The sequence below is a fragment of the Callithrix jacchus genome, chromosome 7 (assembly GCF_049354715.1).
Source record: "Callithrix jacchus isolate 240 chromosome 7, calJac240_pri, whole genome shotgun sequence".
NCBI lineage: Eukaryota > Metazoa > Chordata > Mammalia > Primates > Cebidae > Callithrix > Callithrix jacchus.
The window spans coordinates 87,552,864-87,573,096 of NC_133508.1; the positions used below are offsets into that span (position 1 = coordinate 87,552,864).

Sequence of the window (20,233 nt, forward strand, 5' to 3'; positions counted from 1 at the left end):
TCCAGTTTAAAAAGCTAAATATTTAATAACAGTTCTATTGCTTTTAAAAGGGGCTGTACTATAGACATTAAATAAGTTCAGAAACTAATTTTGCAGTTATTCATGATAAATAATATCATTAACATTCTCTCTCTGGGCCCCCTAGCCTACTGAGGTGACCCTGTACAAAGATTCTGATTGATCCTATGTCTGTCTGTTCTGGTTAAGCTACAAGGCAGGCCGTATATAGGAACAGCTGCACTTTGGGAGCAACTTAAAACAAATTTCATCTTAGTGGCATCTAATCCAGTGCTTGGTACAAGACTCATGGAAAAGTCAGTGTCAAAATTAAACAATGCCGGCTTTGCAGTGAGCAGATGCTTTTGCCTTGCAGCTGTAAAACCCTAGAACAATCCAGTACTCTACTGTCTGGTCACGCAATGACCACAAAGCAAGGAATACATTTTGTCATTTATATAAAATGTTTACTACAGGCTTTTAAAATCTTTTTTCTCTTAAAAAAAGGTTTTCAAAATAATAATAGGAATACACTGAGGGTAATAAGTACTATCCTATAGCCCTATATTGAGCAGTAATTTTTTTAGAAGAACATTTACCACAAAAAGTATGTTTGAAAAAGAAAAACTCCTTGACTATGTAACACTGAGTCATATACAAGACATATTAGACAAAAGAAAAGTTACCATAATCAGATGTTTTAAGAGGCTGTAATAACCTTTGGCATGTAAAGATAAACATGTAAATACTTTTTTACATGCAGGCTTTACCTTAATATGCCTAGGCTTGGTACAGCTTATATTTATGAGCACTTTATATTCACTTACCCGCCCTTTGGTTTAATTCCTTGTGTGTGTGTGTGTGGTGTATTTGTTTTACAGAGGGTTGGTAAGGAATAAAGAGGTTACTATTTCTTATTTCATGACTGGAGGATAGTTAAATGTTAAAATACTTCTCAGCTTAAGTAATGTGGTACTTTCCACATCTATGAAGAAATTACAACCTTTCTCAACACATATCCTAGGAAAAAAACCTTGTCACTGGCATTCAGAAATCTAGGAGTTAATATTTTAATGCTGAAAAAGAAAAACCCCTTCTTCATGCATGAGGCACTGTCTCTGTGAAACCAAAGAATCAGCCCGATCTAAGTAAGTGACTACATTGTCATGATCAATCACTTCTGTAACTGAGGTTCTGGCATTAAAAATAGCTTTTTATTGTGCCTACAAGAAGGAAATCTAGTACCTTTACTTTTATTTTAAATGGTCTGCTGCAACAAATTTTTTGCAGTGAGTTTTTCTTAATCTTCATATTTTTTCTTGAAATATTTTTCTCCCTAAGGATATCAATTCATTAATGCTTCATTACTTATAAATTTCATTGGATATTTTGCTGGTGGAAGGTTTGGGAATTCCCCTTATATCCCTCCTCACCCTATAACTTACATTTCAATGAGCAGTCCCAAAGTATGAGTATATTAATATGAATCAAATTTTATTTTAAATATCAAAAAAAGCATGTTACCCTCTTAAATTAAGTCTTTAAGAAATAAGATTTTTGTGGTTGCTTGTGCATTTCTGTGTTTTATTTTGTAAAAACATAATTAAAACTTATTGACATAAAAAGCATATTGATGCAATATGCCTTTTAAAATATAAATTCCAGACATTCATTTGAAGAAATGATCTGAACTTTAAAAAGACTATGAATCATTCACAATTGTCATTATGTACTATTGGTAAGATTCTGTTGTATTCTTTGCTAATAGCTATAATTAAAATAAACTGGAACATGGTGGTAGTAATATATGTCATCAAACGAAAGTAAACAATGCCACTAAAATATATCACAAGAATTAAACTTAGAACTATAATAATATAAAAATCAAGTGATGTATACTCTAAATTTGATTTATTGTATCCTAACCCACATAGTTTACAATAAGAATGAATTATTTTACAGTGTTAGTATTCCAAATTATAGTACTATAAGCTTTAAGGATAAGAAATAACTATAAATTTGCACAAACTGCACAGGCTTATTTATCTCATAACTTTGATTAATAATCAGAATTATAACAGAACTATGTGAAAATATTTTGTTTGAAAACATATTCCAAATTAAGATTATTAATTATACAACTGTAATTCACATTTAATGTACTTTATTACATTACATATTTTTATAGGACCATCTAGAGACTTGCAAAAAAAATGGTTGGCTCAAATAAATGGTTCCCTTTTAAGTGCATTTTATCCCTTTAGGTTCATACAATAACAGCAATATATTTTTAAAGTATATATTTTACTAAAAAAATACATAAATAAGTCACAAACCAAACGCTAACAGATGTGTGACTTCTAATTAGTTATAATAATCTCTGCTTCAATGCCATTAGAATGAGCCTTTCTTTTCTTCTGAAAACTAAAAAAGCTTTCCTTTGAATTTTAAACTGTCAGGGTGCTTCAAAGTCAATGTACAAAATCTGCTTTGATTAAAATTTTAGACATCTACAGTGATAACTTTATGAAAGGAAAATATTAAATTATAATTATCCTAAACAGACACAGTCTTGTGAAACTAACCCTACATTCATGTTAAAACACAAAGAGTTGAATATAATGAATTTGATTCATCCTCGGACACAAAGCTTCACCACAGTAAACTCAGTCAACTGTTGCTCTTGCGCCTATATTCATGGTGCTTAAATAGCGCACTTTAAAACAAAAAAAACTCCAATTGGCTTTTCATACATCCACCCTCCCCAAAAATAACGCACTTGAAAAACTCAAATGATATGAAAGGCTTCAAGGCCTCTTTTCTCCCTTTCATACCCCCTTTTTTTTTTTATTTCTGTTTGCAGTAATCTGCCTTTCTCTTTCTCATTGCTACAGAGCAAGCGAGGAGGCTCAGAGCTTTGAAAAGGGGGCTCAATGTGTAATGGGTCCACTAGAATTAATTTACTTGCACCAAATCCATTGAGCACAGAGGTTCTTCCCCCCACCCTTCTCAAATCATTTGGAGTCGAACGCAGCCCCCGGCCTTTGTAATTCTAGTAAAGCACTTAAAGTGCACAGTAGGTGTTCATGAGGACCATCTGGTCAAAAGCAAAACAAGCTGCTGATTTTGCCTTTGAATAGAATGAAGCAAGTGTGAATTAGTCTCTTCAATTAGCACTATTACAACCTGTCAAGTGCATATTGTAAAACAGGATTATTACAGTATTGGTCACCAGTGCAATTATTTACTCTCTGCCTTTTCTTGCATATAAAAAAATCTTACGTTTATTAGCTTCTGATAACTGAATGTAATTTCTCTTAACCCAGGCATTTCAAAACTACCAACACAGAAATCACAAATTATAAAAGGTAGCTGGCTATGATGTTTGATACACATATCTTAACTAACAAAAGGCTAAAGACTATCCTTAATTCTTAAAATTTCACTGCCTCTGTCTTCTTGAAATGTAGGTAGACAAATACTTATATGGGTCGAAAAAGATATCCAATTTAGATTATTCTAAAATACTTCTAGAGGGGGATAAAGACTTGTCAGTTCCAAAGAGCTGCATTATAAATATTAAATTTATTACCTCAGGGGATAATTTATTAAGAATCACAGGAAACCTCAATATTTATAAAATGATCCCTACTGATTTATTCATTTGAAGTGGTATGATTTCAACAGATCTCCATTTCCAAATGCAACTTGAAACTAATAATATATATGCATATTTAAAAGAAACACATAATCTTCTTTTCTGAAAGCTTGAATTCACTGCACAGTAGCCGAAGAAATTATCTTTCATTCTTGCTAAAATGTCATTTATGATTTCAAATTTTTAAAAAATCAAACTATAATATATGTTAATTAAATTGGTTCATTATAATTGATCCAATATATGCCATTTATCTTGCAGTAAAAACAAACCACTTAAACTTTTAATTAAATAAGCACACAACTTAATTTACCCTCTTGCATATGCACATTCTCAGTTATCCTACTCTTATTTCGGTTCTGTGCCAGCAACCCCAAACCTCCCCATACTGGAAAACAAACAAACAAACCAAAAAAACACCCAATACTTAAAACATTTACAGAAAGGCCATGTTAGTTAAGAATGTATATTCAACCCACTACTAGAATATCAATAATTAACACAATTTATAAAAGACTACATATTTTAATTACTGTTACTGGCCACCAGCATTAAAGGAAAATAGTTCAAAATATTTGACATTACTAAAGCAAGTTAAGAAAGTAGCAAGTAGAAAAATAATAAACACAACACACAAACTCTGACATTAGGTTCAAATGTTCAGAATCAGTTAACTTCATGATTATGTAACCAAGATTATTTTTAAGGATTGGCATAATGTATTTAGTTCTTTCAGTTCCTGACTAATTCGACTCTAATGGCTTCCCACTTAATGACTAGTTTGTACAATGTCGTACTAGTACTGAAATGTTTTACTACTCCCTAAGATATATCTTTACAGGTTGTCAATTTTCCCCTTTCATGCCATTAAGAACTAAATCAACATTAATAAGAGCAGTGAGAATTCTGGGGTAAAGTGAAACTTGGGAGAGGATTTAAATAATTCCAGTAGTTATGCATCATGCTTCTTGATATAAGAGATAAGTAATACTCCATGATTCTGCACTAAGAATACTTAGGTTTCTTATTGTTATTCTGGGTCATGTGTATATTCCTTAAATTTATATAATACATTCAAAGAAAACAATATTTTACCTAACAGAAGCTTTTGCAGTAGTAAGACCGATAACAAAGAATCAGTTTCCAAGAAAAGTTGGCTTGATTTCAGGGACTTCATATCCTTTTCCACACCTGGGTTTTGGATTTGCTGAAAGCAAATCAATCTTTTTTTCCCCTTAATTTAACCCATCCCAAGTGCATTTGTAACCACAGATCTTTAATAGCATTAGTGAGAATTACTAGAATCTGCACAATAAACTGTTGAAAAATCTGAATTCTCAGCATAAAAAAATGTATTAAAATAAGGTAAGCCTGTTTAAGAAAATTCACAATTTTAAAGTGTGACAAATAGCTAATTTAGGACCCAAAAAAGGTAAAAAAAAAGACAGATTATCACAAAGTTACTGTCACATTCATTGATGAATTTTATAAGCTGTTTTGCCATAATGGAAAAGATAAAAGACTACTTGTAACTCTCTCCATTCTGACCTTTTTATATTGTCACTGCTTTTTCCTCAACTAGGAGGATAATGTAAGTGGAAGGATTTGTACAGAGCTTTATAAAAACAAAATCAAACGAAAACCCTCAATAACTAACTGGCTTAAATTAAAATCTAGAGCACCCAAAGGACACAAGTCATGCATTGTGAGGCAGCAGACCACAAAGCCAGAATGAACAAACACTTGTACAACTCTTGGTTTATCACCACTTACTTGCAATGACCATATGGTCATTGAATAGTTTATTTGAAATTCAAACTGCATTTTATTTCTATATTCTAACTCAGTATTTTTTAAAAATCTACTTTGTTCTAAGTAAAAGTTGAAATCATAGTGCCTTTTTCAATTCTATTTTATTTAATAGAAATTTCCCTCAGGGTGAAAAATAGTGCAAAGCTTTCTTTTAAAAATGCAAGGCTTTCAAAAATTAAAAAAAAAAAAATGACCAGGAATTTTTTGTTTTGTGTTTCAAACATTTTTTCCTTTCCCTCAATTATGTTAGTCAGAATTTATTCTTGGACCTATTAATACTGAAATGAAATTCCTGAAACTGGTGGCAGAGATTAATTTACAATTTAGCATATATGGCATAGTAAGCATTCATATTAATAAAAAACCAATACTAGCATTATAAAATAAAACTACAAAATTGTTTCACAATTATATTTTTATCTTGATGCCATCAAACTAACTTTCCAATCATGCAACAAGAAAAAATGTACATACTTAAGTGTCATTGTAAATTGCATGGCTGTAGATAAGAACATCTTGTCCTTCACCTAAAACCACCCCATCCATTCCACAAGTTGAAGCAGAAAAGTCACAGAACTAGGCCCAAAGAGGTGACCCACATCCTTTATCTATGTTTTACAAACTAAAAGAGCCTATGTGGAGCTGTCTACTAACAGAGAAGCAAGTGACATAAGTAGCAACTGCATTTATTTGTTACTAGCAAACTATAATTTAAAAATATTATTTTAAATTAAAAAGGGAAAAAAAGAAAAAAGGAGAAGAAACCAAACTCTTGACAAGGAATACATGAGATTATCTGTCTTGGCAAAAATATTTCTGGAACATTTTTAAAATGACATTTAAAAAATTGTATAAAAAAATTAACTGTTTTTAAGTCCTTGAAGCTTAAGATATATTTGATAATCTAAATAGCAGGCCATGGAGAACAGTTTCAGCCAACTGTGGCACACAATGGGACATTTACAGAATTTTAAATATTTCTTTTAATAATTGATGTAGTCATTTTGAATCATTCTGCATAGGATATCAGGTGTGAGCAGATTGCATTAACGCTGCTTAAACATTTCAACTTGTCAGTATGGCCAACTCGATTTCGGAAATATTTGCAGTATTTTCCCATCGAAACAGTAATAAAGGTAAAATAAATATATGCCACTACTTTATAATCACCGAACATTAATGAATATTTTATGTCTTTTTAAATCTCCCTGTTTAATTTAAAAGGGTGAAATTAAGTCTCCTCCCTGCAATATGCCAATTATCTGTAAATCAAACAATAACTTGGCCATTATGCTCCTTTTTGTTAATATAAGAGAAGCTAATTTGAAAACACTGAATGGCATTTTTAGGCTATCTGCTGAATAGTCCTTTCTGCCCTCTTGTGGGAGAAAGCTGAAACACACCCAAATAACAGAAATGGGGGGTGGGGGTTGTGGGGGTGGCAGCAAAATTATGGCTAGAAAATTCAATCCAAAGGAAAAAAGGCAAACTATATTTATCTATCTTGTATTATACTATTCTGCAATTTTTAAAAAGTCAGCAACAAAATAGGTTTACCTATTACCTTTGTTTTGAAAAAACAAGTTATTTTAAATCTAAATTTCCTTGTTTAATTATATTCACATACATAATTTACATTTTACCATCCTGTGAAATTTCAAATACTATAATAACTCTGAGATGGAGCCACAGCAAAATATTATTTCTACCAGAAAAACACAAATAATTCTTCAAGGAATTAAATTTTTTCATTTAGAGAATAAAATATTATGGAGGCTAAAAATGAAATCACAATTTATACATTTTAAAGTCCTGAAAAAAAATCAAATAACGCAAACCTATGATTCAGTTTAGGAATCAGATCAGAAAAAGATTTAAAGACTTTTGCTGCTAGTCAACAAACTATTCAAGTAATCAAAGAAAATAAACTGAAAGCAATGAGTTATTTACATCAAATTCAGAAGCTGAAATTCAGTGACACAATATAAAAAAATAAAACTATTAACAGTCTACAGAAACAATTCATATACTTCTGAAAGAAAACACTAGGGTGAAAATGACTTGTTCTTTCAAAATGACATTGATTATTTTAAGCAATGTAGTCTTAAGAAAAAAATTATAAAATAATCCAAAATTAAGGATTATTAATTCTCTTTAGAGAAATTAGTAGACAAATGACTGGCTTTCATAACTTATAAGTTGTAATATGACATAGTCATCATTTTAATGTTTGTAAACACAAGTGCTGTCATAGCCTTAAATGCTCCCCTCACCCTCCATAGAGAAAAATTACTAGCTTTAGGTGGGTGGGGCCCAAGGCATACTAAGAAGGTACCACTTCTCTCTTGGGGTTGGTTCTCTTTTGAAAGAGTGGCCCCAGTTGGTCATGTTGAAGAAAATACTGACACTATAAGATAGCCTCCAGCAGCATTTTAGGAATACTGCTCAAGGCTAGGATTGAGCTGCTCAAATTCCTTTTAGAAACAGGGTATGCAATATAAATAAATATTTGAGAGCGAACTTTCAAATAAAATAAAGGATCCTCCAGAATGAATGTTGTCAACAATTTCCAAATTAGTATTTTGAATAATTACTATAAAACCATGAAATATATTACATAATAATCATTTATGTTTAAGCAGTGTTTCAAGTTGACTAGTTTAAAAATTATCTAGAGTTCCCATTTACATCTTTCTTTCTAGGTCAAGTCATTTAGTATATCTACAGTAATCATTGATGCTCCAGTTAATTAAAATTTAAGAATGCAATAATGAAACATAAAGAGAATTTCCAACCAGAACAGATAAGCCCTCTTTAACAGGGTCAACATTAGCTATAATGAGCTACCTTTATTTCTTAGCTGTGAGACATAACTCACCTCTTGAATAGTACTGCTTCCTGAGAAGTTCAGGTTGTACTCCCGCTGGACTTCTCGGTGGGTGATGATCAGCATGAAGTTTTGATTTAATGACTCCTGCAGGGCACTGAAAGGGTTGAAAGAAAAACAAGGAACTTAGAGATGAACAAGTTCTAGCTTGCTTTACAGCTAGCTGCAAAAACCCCAGGAGTACCCTAACCTCCACACAGGCATGTCCGGGCCCAATGTTATCATATTTTCAGCTCCTAAAGGCAAGAGAACACACTGAGAACAGCCAAGGGGAACTAACCTGTTAACTCTTTCTCTACCAAGGTGTTTTTAAATTTCAAGTCTAAATGATTTGTACACTTAAGAAATTTCTACAAGTCATATGCTAACTCATAATATCTGCATATGTATCTCCTCCAACAAAACTGTCAGTTACATCCAAATATGTTACTAAAATGTATACTCAAAGACTCTGGTTCAGTCAGGTGTAGGTTTCACCATGTTTGTCAGGCTGGTCTTGAACTCCAATCCATTCGCCTCGGCCTCCCAAAATGCTGAGATTATAGGAGTGAGCTACCATGCCCAGCCCACCCCTGGAACATTTTATAAAGGGAACTGGTAAGATCTGACTTACATTTACACTTACACAAGATTATTCTGGCTGCTCTGGCTACAGAGAGCAAAGACTGGAGGAAAGAGAACAGATAGGAGGTTGGTTCAGGAAAGAAGTGATGGTAGCTGGCTGAGGCAGACGGATCACAAGGTCAGAAGTTCAAGACCAGTCTGGCCAATATAGTGAAATCCCGTCTCTACTAAAAATATAAAAGATTAGCTGGGTGTGGTGGTGTAGGCCTGTAACCCAGCTACTAGGAAGGCTGAAGCAGGAGAATCGAGTGAACTGGAGGTGGGGGGAAGGGAGGTGGCAGTGAGCTGAGATCATGCCATTGCACTCCAGCCTGGGGACAAGAGTGAAAGTCTGGCACCAAAAAAAAGTGATGGTAGCTTGGAGTAGGGTGGTAGAGGAAGAGATGAAAAGATGTAAAGTTCAGAATATATTTTAGAGGTAGAAGTTAGACCACTTACTGATGGATATGAGAGAAAAATATAACCCCAAGATTTCTGGCGTTAGTAAATAGAAGAATGGAATTACATTTAACAAGAAAAAGTGGAGTGGTGGCAGGTGAGGTGAAGAAATTGAGAGAGAAGTTTTGGTTCCAAGTTTGAGATGTGTATCAAGATGTTTTGAGATGTCTATTAGACATTTTGGAAAAAAATGTCATGTACAGTTGAATACAAGAGTCAAGGTCAAGTAAGATAACCCAGAGCAGGAGCGTCAGTAGCATATAGCCAGTTTTTAGACTTTGTGGCCAAAACAAATCACCTAGAAAAAATAAGTGACATCGAGAAAAGAGAGGCCAAGATGGAACCCTGGGGCATTTCAGTCATTTGAAGTCAAGCAGAGGAGAATGAGTCAGTTTAAAGAAGAGTGATAAATCATCAGTGAGAGAAGAGAAAAATCAAGAAACTATAGTATAAGGGAGCCAAAGAAATGACTGTTTCAAATAGGAGGGCAGGATCAATTACACCAAATGCTGATGAGACATTAAAGGTGGGAAGGACAGAAAAATGACCATGTTCAGGAAACAGTAAAAAGCTCAATGAGACTATAACAAAGGCTGTGTGAGAGAAGTCTACTGGGAAATGAGGCCCAAACAATAGATGGAGTCAATGTTTTATATATATATACAATGAATTTGGGGACAGAAGTGGCAAGTAATGGTGGAAAGACTTATTGAAGTTTCAAGGCCTTCCATAGGTATATCTATTTTCCGACTATTCTACAAAATGTGCCTTTTTCTCTAGAGCTTGGCTGACATGCCCTCATGTCAAAAACATGCTCACTACAATCTTTGTTCATACTGTTCTCATCCTTCTTTCCTTTGCTCCCTTCCAAATACTGCACAACTTTCAGATCACCTTTCAGGCCTCTATTTGCATTTACTAATGACCTTCTCTTCTCCTCTGAATTCCTATCACATATTTTATTTAACAATTATAGCTCGTCTTATACAGTTTGCTTTGTTTCATGTGTGGATGCCCTGAATTCTAGACCATATGTTTTTATAACTGATTATCAGGATATCCCTTGGAAAGTAGCACACTAGAAGGTGATTCAATTCAACTGTATAAAGACTTAAAAAATACTTCTGCATATTCTGAATTGCATATAAAAAACTACTGATGATCTTTTTTTTTTTTTAGCCTATCTGAGGTTTCATTTTACTCACAAAATTCTACTTCTGACAGGTTAAGTAACTGCCCCTGGTCATCAAGCTACAAAGAGGTGGAACCCAGTTCCTAACCTATATTTCATTCTATGTTCTTCAAACCTGAGCATCCTACCTCCCAAAAGGCTGGTCTGCTGGGCAACACTAGGTGAACAAGACTCCTGCCTGCTAGAAGTTTACCACTCATTCATTCACTCTATAATTATTTGATTTCTAGTATTTGTAATAATACTGGAATAAAAGACAGAAATCACTGACCTCAGAGAGGCTCTAGAGAAAAACATCAAACAGAAGTTAAGATTGTGGAGAAGGGAGAACACTTTGAAGTACTATGAATAAAAATTGATAATAATTTGGTAAGTAGATACGGAAGATTATTTCAGACCTAGAATAATTTGAACAGAAATGAAGATGGGGGAATATTAAGAAATGTGTAGAAAGCAATGAGGAAGAAGTCTAAGGGGATGTAAAGAAGAGTCTGTGACAGAGAAAACCTTAACAATATTAAAGACCTACATTATGGAGGGCTTCAAATGCTAGGCTAAGGAGCTCAGAGTTCCAGAAGTCTTGATTAGCACATAGATCTTTCTTTATCTTTACATATAAATCTATGCATATGTTTAATATTTTTAGTGCTTGCCTTTATGCAATTCCTCATATATGTTTCTTGATCTTGACTGGCAGACTTGTGTAATAACTTTACAAACAGGTTTGCCAGGACCAGTTTGACTGCCAGACTACTTTGGAACACCAACTTTGTCTAGTTCTACAATTCCGGATAGCTGTGGAAGAGGGTAAGTTGGCAAGAATAATATTTATGGCTTTAATCTGCTTGGGAGTCATAAAGCCAGATCTGAATCCCTGTTTCACTAATTGCTAGTTCTTTGACCTTGACAAGTCAATCACTCATTCTTTCAACATATTTATTGAGTCTATACCACATACAAGACCCTATTTTTGGTACTTAACTACTCTGCAAATTTTTAGAAGAAGAAGAATAAAATACTTCCTTCATAGAAGTATAAATATTATATTTAAAAAGCCGTGAGAATTTTCATCGCATGCAAGTTATAAGGTTATGAGCTATTACAACCTGTTGAAAATAAAATACTTTTGAAGGGTACTCATACTTTAAAATCTTACAGTGATAGTGAAACATCAGCAAAAGGATCAACAGTGTTTTTGTGGCAGTTACTTTTCATGTTTTAGTTCTATCCCATGGCAGGAGTTCGTACAAAGTAAAACCTTGTTCTGATCACTGAACCTAACTGTGTATTATCCAGACTGACACTGTTTTTTTGTTTTGTTTTGTTTTACATAGGTCTTGTTTGGGGCTGATTCGACCACATTCATGCTCCTTGTGAGAACAGTTTGTTGGAGGAGTCAGATAAAGGTATTATCTTTAAACTTAGACTCTAGCCTGATCCATTTACTTAGCCATTAATAATAGTGACTAACAATAAGTTCTACCACATATCAACCACTAAAAGATTCATATCATTATGAAGTTATTATCATCATTTCCATTTTACAGATAAGGAAACTGATGTTAAGTTATTTGCTTAATCAATGTCATACAAAAAAGTACCAATGACCTAGGTCTAACTTCAGAGATTACATTCTTATGATTAGACTTCCAGGTACCAAGGAAGTGAACAGAGTAAAATCATATATTTGCCCTCACTGAGTCTAATGAGGGATGGGCAAAGCAGCAAACTTAAAATTCACATATTGTACCCTGTGTTTCTGAACTCTAATACCTATTATCCCTAAAGAACTATGGAAACACAGAATAACAACTAACTTAGGCTGGTGATGTTTTCCACAGAAACTGGTATGTGAACTGTGTAAGTTTTGTTTTGTGATGGCTATGAGGGGAGGGGTTAGTGGGGAAGGCTGTAAGAAATATACCATGGTTGCCGGGCTTGGTAGCTCATGCCTGTAATCCTAGCACTTTGGGAGGCAGAGGTGGGTGGATCCTTTGAGGCCGGGAATTCGAGACCAGCCGGGCCAACAAGGCGAAACCTTGTCTCTAATAAAACTACAAAAATAAGCCATGTGTGGTGGTACACACCTCTAATCCCAGCTACTCGGGAGGCTGAGGCACAAAAATAGCTTGAATCTGAGAGGCAGAGGTTGCAGTGAGCTGAGATCACGCCACTGTATTCCAGCCTGGTCAACAGAGATTTTGTCTCAAAAAATAACTTTTAAAAATGCCATGGTAATTTGAATAATTTGCAAAGACGTTTTTGCTAAAATGTTATCGAGGCAAACTGATCCTAGCTTCTAAAGCTAACTATGAGATGAATCCTCAACTGCAGCATCCAGAAGCAGTTTTCTCCCACACAGTGCCCTCTAATGATTGGTTATGATAGCCACGGTTAAACCACCTTTGAGCAGTCTTTTATCTTCAAGTTGACTACGCCCTGTGGCTCACGCCTGTAATCCCAACATTTTGGGAGGCCTAGGTGGGTGGAGTGCTTGAACCCAGGAGTTCTAGACTAGCCTGGACAACAAGGTGAAACCCAGACTCTACAAAAAATACAAAAATAACCCCGGCGTGGTAGCTTGCGCCTATAGTCCCAGCTACCCGGGATGGGAGGCGGAGGCTGCAGTGAGCCGAGATCACACCACTACACTCCAGCCTGAGTGAAAGAGCCAGACCCTATCTCTTAAAAAAAAAAAAAGTTTATCTACTTCAACTTTTGATCTTCAGGCTCAAAAGGATGAGTGTTAAACAAAGCCGGTAAGAAATAATGAAACCACTTAAAAAAAAAACCTGCATGTTTTCTTTTTCTTTTTATTGAGACGGAGTCTCACTCTGTCACCCAGGCTGGAATGCAGAGGTGCAATCTCGGCTCACTGCAACCTCCGCCTCCAGGGTTTAAGTGATTCTCCTGCCTCAGCCTCCCTAGTAGCTGGGACCATAGGCACATGCCACCATGACAAGCTAATTTCTGTATTTTTAGTAGAGACGGGTTTTCACCGTGTTGGCCCGGCTGGTCTCAAACTCCTGACCTCAGTGATTCCCTGTCTCAGCCTCCCAAAGTGTTGGGATTACAGGCATGAGCCATCACACATGGCTTAAAAACTGCATGTTTTCTTTTAGAGGGAGAAGAAAAGATATAAGCAAATATAGAACCTTAAAAAAACAAAAACAGAGACCAGGTCTTGCTATGTTGAGTCTTCTCCTTCTCATACAGCCTCTTGAGTAGTTGAAATGACAAGTGTAAGCCACTGAGCCCGGTAAATGTAAAAACTTTTGAAATATTTGCATTATGAACAAGGACACAATTTGGTTTCTACAAACAGAAAAAGACAATTAAAACTAATTGTTCTTGCTCTATCCTCAGACACAGACTGAAGATAATATTTCAAATATAATCAGAATCATATACTTTGTCCCTGGGGCTCCAGTGCTATTTGCAACAAAATAAAAATGAAAGCATTATTAAGCACCTAGTATGCAAAGTGCTACCCATTTTCACATACATCACCTTATAATTTTTCTACACTGTTTCTTAATTTTAAAATTGAAAGTGGTGGGGTGGGAGCCAAGCACAGTGCTGTGTGCCTGTAATCCCAGCTACTTGGGAGGATGAGACAGGAGAACTGCTTGAGTTCAGGAGTTTGAGACCAGCCTGGGCAACACAGGAAGACCCTGTCTCTAAATCAATCAACCAGTCAATCTGGCATAAGGGGTAGGGAGGAGTAGCATGTAACAGAAGAAACTATAAAAATACAGATAGATAACCAATTTAAAATTCTCAGTACTATTACTTAAACATTAATACCTAAGTCATTAACAGTTCTAGAAATCATTTTAGTAAAACTTCTTTTCTCTACTCTCTTCTTTGTCTGCAAGTCTTAGGATTCCAATGCTCTTTCTTTCCTTTTTTTTTTTGAGACAGAGTCTCACTCTGTTGCTAGGCACCAGGCTGGAGTGCAGTGGCACAACCTTGGCTCATTGCAGCCTCTGCCTCCCAGGTTCAAGCAATTCTCTTGCCTCAGCCTCCTGAGTAGCTGGGACTATAGGCGCACACCACCACACCCAGCTGACTTTTGTATTTTTAGTAGAGATGAGATGGGGTTTCATTTTGCTGGCCAGGATGGTCTCGATCTCTTGACCTCATAATCCGCCCACCTCAGCCTCCCATAGTGCTGGGATTACAGGCATGAGCCACCGTGCTCAGCCCCCAATGCTCTTTCAGTAGCAGAATGTCCATCTAGCTATGCCTGGGAAGATCCCATTCAAATTTAACTATGAATATTTATCAGGAACAGAGAGGTTACCTGTAAAATACCAGCCTTCTAATGAGTACCAATGTAATTTTAATTCACTGGCTTAGTTTATACATTTTACATACCTCTTCCCATTTTTAAAAAAGGGGTAAATCAGGTATAGCAAATTTTAAAACATAGGCCCTAATAAATTTGAAGCTCTAGCACAGGTATTTTTATACAATTGAACATACAAAGCCATATATTATTAGCTTACATATGTCAAGTATTGATAAAATCAGCAGCAACACTAAGAAAATAAATGTAACACTCTTTATTGTCTTGACTGAGTTTATTTCTCATTCAGGGAGTACTTCAGCAACCCACTTAGGAGAAAACTAAGGGTTATTTTAATATATATAGCAATTTTTCAGGGATAACTTAAGGCTGCATTATGTTAGCAAAACAATCCACTTTATTAATTGAAGAAGAAGGAATGACTGATGAAGAAGAAGAGGAATGACTCCCTCCCCCCACCCCCTCACCACCCCCCACCCACCAACTAGCAGCAGGCCCATTTCACAGGGTACTACTGTAGTAGGCAAACCGTCTCGAACCAATAATAATCATAGTAATTTAAGTATTTCTCCTCCAGGAATTCCTTGAATCCAGAACTCCCTCTTAAAGTCTTCAGTAGACAGAAGAATTGGCTAAGTTAACCCATAGCCCACCTATTAAAACATTAATAGTACTAGGGGAAACGCTCACTGTTACAAAGTATACATCAACATTAAACAACTAGACCAGGAAAGATAAATTCATACTTGGGCTTCAGGGCTGCTATGAACTGAATGTTTGTGTACTTTCCAAAATTCACACACTGAAGCCCTAACCCCAAAGTGATGCTATTTGGATATGGGGTCTTTGGGAGGTAATGAGGTTTAGATGAGGTCATGAGAGTGAGACCTTCATGATGGAATTAGTATTTTTATAAGAGAAAGACAGATAAGAGCTTTTCTCTCTTTCTGCCTTGGGAAGACACAATGAGAAGTTGACCAAGCCAGGATGAGGGACTGACTTTGCCAGCACCATTGTCTTGGACTTTCAACATTAAGAAATAAAGGGCTATTGTTTAAGCTACCCAGTAAATGGTATTTTGTTATGGCAGCCCAAGGTGACTAATATAAAGGCTTTTAGGACTTCTGTATTCATAGTACTCAAGTAAACAGCTGCCGTGAGTTCAGCACAGGCTTATAATATACAAATCCAAACTGAAATCTCACTCACTAAAATCCCATTTCCTAGGGTACCACAGAAAGCAATACACTTTTGTCAAAACTCATATAATTTAGACACACTCTAGACCTGGCTAGGAGTGGTGGCTCATGCCTTTAATCCCAGGACTTTGTGAGGCTGAGGTGGGAGGATGACTTGAGGCCAGGAGTTCAAGACCACGTGGGCAACGTAGCAAGACCTTATCTCTAGAAAATAATTTTTAAAAGAACTGTATGTTTATTGTATATGAATTATAACTTCATAAAAACATTAACCATAAAAAATGCTTGAATAATTGAATAGTGACCATTTTTGCAGTTACATGGGCCCTATATTTTTAACTTCAAAAATACAATCCTCTTTTTTAATTTTTGAGATAGAGTCTGGCTCTGTCACCCAGGCTGGAGTGCAATGACGTGGTCATGGCTCACCGCAACCTCCACCTCCTGGGTTCAAGTGATTCTCCTGCCGCAGCCTCCTGAGTATCTGGGATTACAGGCACCTGCCACCATGCCCGGCAAATTTTTGTATTTTTAGTAGAGACAGGGTTTCACCATGTTGGCCAGACTGGTCTTCAACTCTTGACCTAGTGATCCACCCACCTCATGACTCCCAAAATGCTAGGATTACAGATGTAAGCCACCGCGCCTGGCCACAATCCACTTTCAGCCAGTGTAAATGGGAACCATGGATTTGCTGCATTGTGTATAGCAAATAACATTATATGTCCACTGACACATATGAGCTGTCAGCAGTGAAATAATACTTCTCAAATCAGTGCTGTGTGTGCAGTTAAGACGAATAAAGTACTAACATCAATACAGTGATTGAAAGTCTCATTCCATATCTGCTATGAGCATATGTTATTCCCTTTCTTGCACTGAATATTTTAAAAATAACAATTTAAAATTGGCTTGTAAAGTTCATTTTCACAAGCTTTTATTTTTTAAATATGGCCTGATGGTGAAACAAGAACAAATACTTTATTTCAAATTACTGTGATTTACTTATAAAAATGTAAGTAATAATTTTAAAATGTGGTATTGAATTTTTCATTAATACTTTATCATTTATATCTTTCCAAAGGCCCTAAATTTTTTTCTCTTTTGTCTCTTCAGGAATATTTTGTGATCTACAATATTAATTTTATCCCTTTAGCTACATCAAAATTTTAAATTAAAAAGCATGACACAAGGCAATTTAAATTTCCATTCTAAACTTACAGAGTCATATGAGCTCTTGTCAACAAAAGATCAAATTTACCATAATTATGGATTATTTACACTAAAACAAAATAAGAAATCAATATGTAAATGTAATGTTTGTTGTAGCTAATGCAGCTAGCAATGACAGATTAGGTTCAAATAGCAATCAGTTTGAAAATCTGGCACATATGTAAATGAGCTACAGCCTTGATGTTTACATTTGATTGTATTTCATTCAGGATTTTTAAATTGTCTCAGGAACAGCATAAAAATAAAATGTTAATCTTTCCACTATAAATATGATTTGAGCTCTCATCATAACTGAAACTAGGTTTTGCTCCTGCCCAGCTAAACTAACATATACTAATAATTCTGAGCGGCCGATTACATCATTCTTAATTAACACTCTGCTACAGTTGTTAACATCCTCCAAGACACCATGTTATCATCACCACAAGTTCTGTAACAGTCTTAAAACCATGTTTAAGGAAGGTTAGCGTCTTACTCAACAGCTACTTTTAATTGCTTTCTTTGCTGGCAATTAAATCTGTCTAGATGAATAAACATTTGGTTTCACATAATTTTTAATAACATTTTTCATGATGATTTCAAAGTTCACGTGGCCTTATGTCTAGAATTACTGTTTAATCAATATAGTGATATATCAGATTCAGCAAAATGTATTAACCAAAGCATGGAAAATTAATCAAAATGTGGTAATTAGTAATGATGGTGATATATTGTGATGCATCAAGTAGTCATGGCAAAACTGTCAGAACAGAATTCTATCCATCTAGACAAAATATTTAAAAAGCAAAGAAATATTTATAGATATATGAATTTTTGTTTCCTAGTGACCAAGTTTCTGACTATCCATTAAATCAGCGATAGAGAATACCTGCAGTTCTTTTTCAAAGTGTGATGCTAACAAGCTAATCTCAGTAGTCACTGAACTATCAATAGGCAGTAAACTGTATAAATGGGTTTGGTACCTCACTCCAATTAGATGTGTTGTGATTTCCATCAGTGCTTTAACTGAGGACAAGTTTCTTCTTTCATCCAGAGTGCATAACTTTTTGAAAATGTCCTTTTCTTAAAATGAACCACTCTTTTTTTTTTTTGTGGAGACTTGCTCTGTCACCCAGGCTGGAGTGCAGTGGTGCAGTCTTGGCTCACTGCAATCTCTGCCTCTTGAGTTCAAGTGATTCTCTTGCTTCAGCCTCCTGAGTAGCTGGGATTACAGGCATGCACCACCACACCCAGTGAATTTTGTATTTTTAGTAAAGATGGGGTTTTGCCATGTTGGCCAGGCTGGTTTCAAACTCCTGACCTCGGCCTCCCAAAAAATGAGCCACTTGTAAGTGGCCCCTTATTAAAAAACATTTACCAGCCCAGTATTTTCAAGTTTCACTTTCACAAAATCTAATAAAGATGCTCACTACAATTAAATTTAAGTTGAACAGTAATCACAATCTACTTGAAATACTGATTATATCAATTTATTCTTTATTTATTTATTTATTTTTTGAGATTGAGTTTCCTCTGTTGCCCAGGCTGGAATGCAATGCAGTGGCTCAATCTTGGCTCACTGCAACCTCTACCTCCCAGGTTCAAGGGACTCCCCTGTCTCCCGAGTTACTGGGATTACAGACGCTAGCCACCATGCCCGGCTAATTTTTTGCATTTTAGTAGAGATGGGGTTTCACCACGCTGGCCAGGGTGGTCTCAATCTCCTGACCTCATGATCTGCCCACCTTGGCCTCCCAAAGTCCTGGGATTATAGGTGTGAGCCACCGTGTCTAGCCCAATTTATTATTGAGAAATGACATTACTTTAAGAATAATCTATAATCAAATCATGCATTGTTCTAATTACACCACTGGTAACTTAAAATACTTTTACAGATAAATACTGACCCAGTTCAGGAAATGCCAACCCACAATGTGACGCTTTGGTATGCTGACTACTTTGAACTGAGGGCACCTGGGGAACAGCTGACACAGACACAGGCTTTCTATGAGCTCCCCTCTTCTGCCTAAAGACAGATCCTCCAAAAGGAACTCAACTGTCCTGTATCCCCACTCTGGAAATCTTATCAACCAGGGAAAATTAACGCGGGTCACAGATGAGGAGACTGAAGGCTAAAACCATACCCAGAGAGATCACTTCTTCTGAGGGATGCTCTGAGACCATTTTTATTACCTGAGAGACCTTTTATCTGTATAATAAGACAATCTTTATTCATATATTTCCTCTTCTCACCACCTTATAACTTGTATCACCACCCCCACCAGAAGCCCCAAGCTCCTATTCCTTTCTGTAGCTCAGGATGCTATGTAAGTGTCAATCATTTGATAATTCTTTGAGTCTCATATTTTGTGGGGCTCCTGTGTGTACACATAAAATTAAATAAGTTTTTCTTGTTAGTCTGTTTTACGTAAATGTAATTTGTAGCCCAGCCAAGAACCCAGAGAGTGGAAGGACGACATTTATTGCTTCCCTATAATATCCCTCATGAAAACAACAAAAAAAGTTGTTTCATAAGGCACTTTGGGAAAACTGAATCATTAAGAACATTTACTTAAAGATACAAAGTTTTCAAAAAACTTATTTATGGGCTACTTAAAGGTCTCCTTTTCTTTTTATTAAATCATTTTTTTGTTTGCTTTTGAGACAGGGTCTCACTCTGTCACCCACACTGGAGTGCAGTGGTACAACATCAACCTCCTAAGCTCAAGCAATCCTTCCATATCAGCCTCCCAAGTAGCTGGGACTACAGGCATGTGCCACTATGCCTGGCTGATTTTTTTTACTTTTTTGTAGAGATGAGGTTCCACTATGTTGCCCAGCCTGGTCTCGAACACCTGGGTTCAAGCAATCCTTCCACCTTGGCCTCCGAAAGTATTGAGAT

At 35.7% G+C, this 20,233-nt stretch overlaps 1 protein-coding gene across 10 annotated transcripts in view; it reads right to left on the reverse strand.

The window, feature by feature from the left end:
• The window catches only part of FAF1 (Fas associated factor 1), a 569,750-nt gene that overhangs the window by 289,556 nt on the left and 259,961 nt on the right, over positions 1-20,233 (reverse strand). For all 10 annotated transcript variants that reach the window (XM_035251413.3, XM_002750807.7, XM_078331686.1 and 7 more), the window contains one exon: positions 8,346-8,451. In XM_035251413.3, coding sequence (XP_035107304.1) covers positions 8,346-8,451 — 106 coding nt within the window. The remainder of the gene's footprint in view (positions 1-8,345; positions 8,452-20,233) is intronic.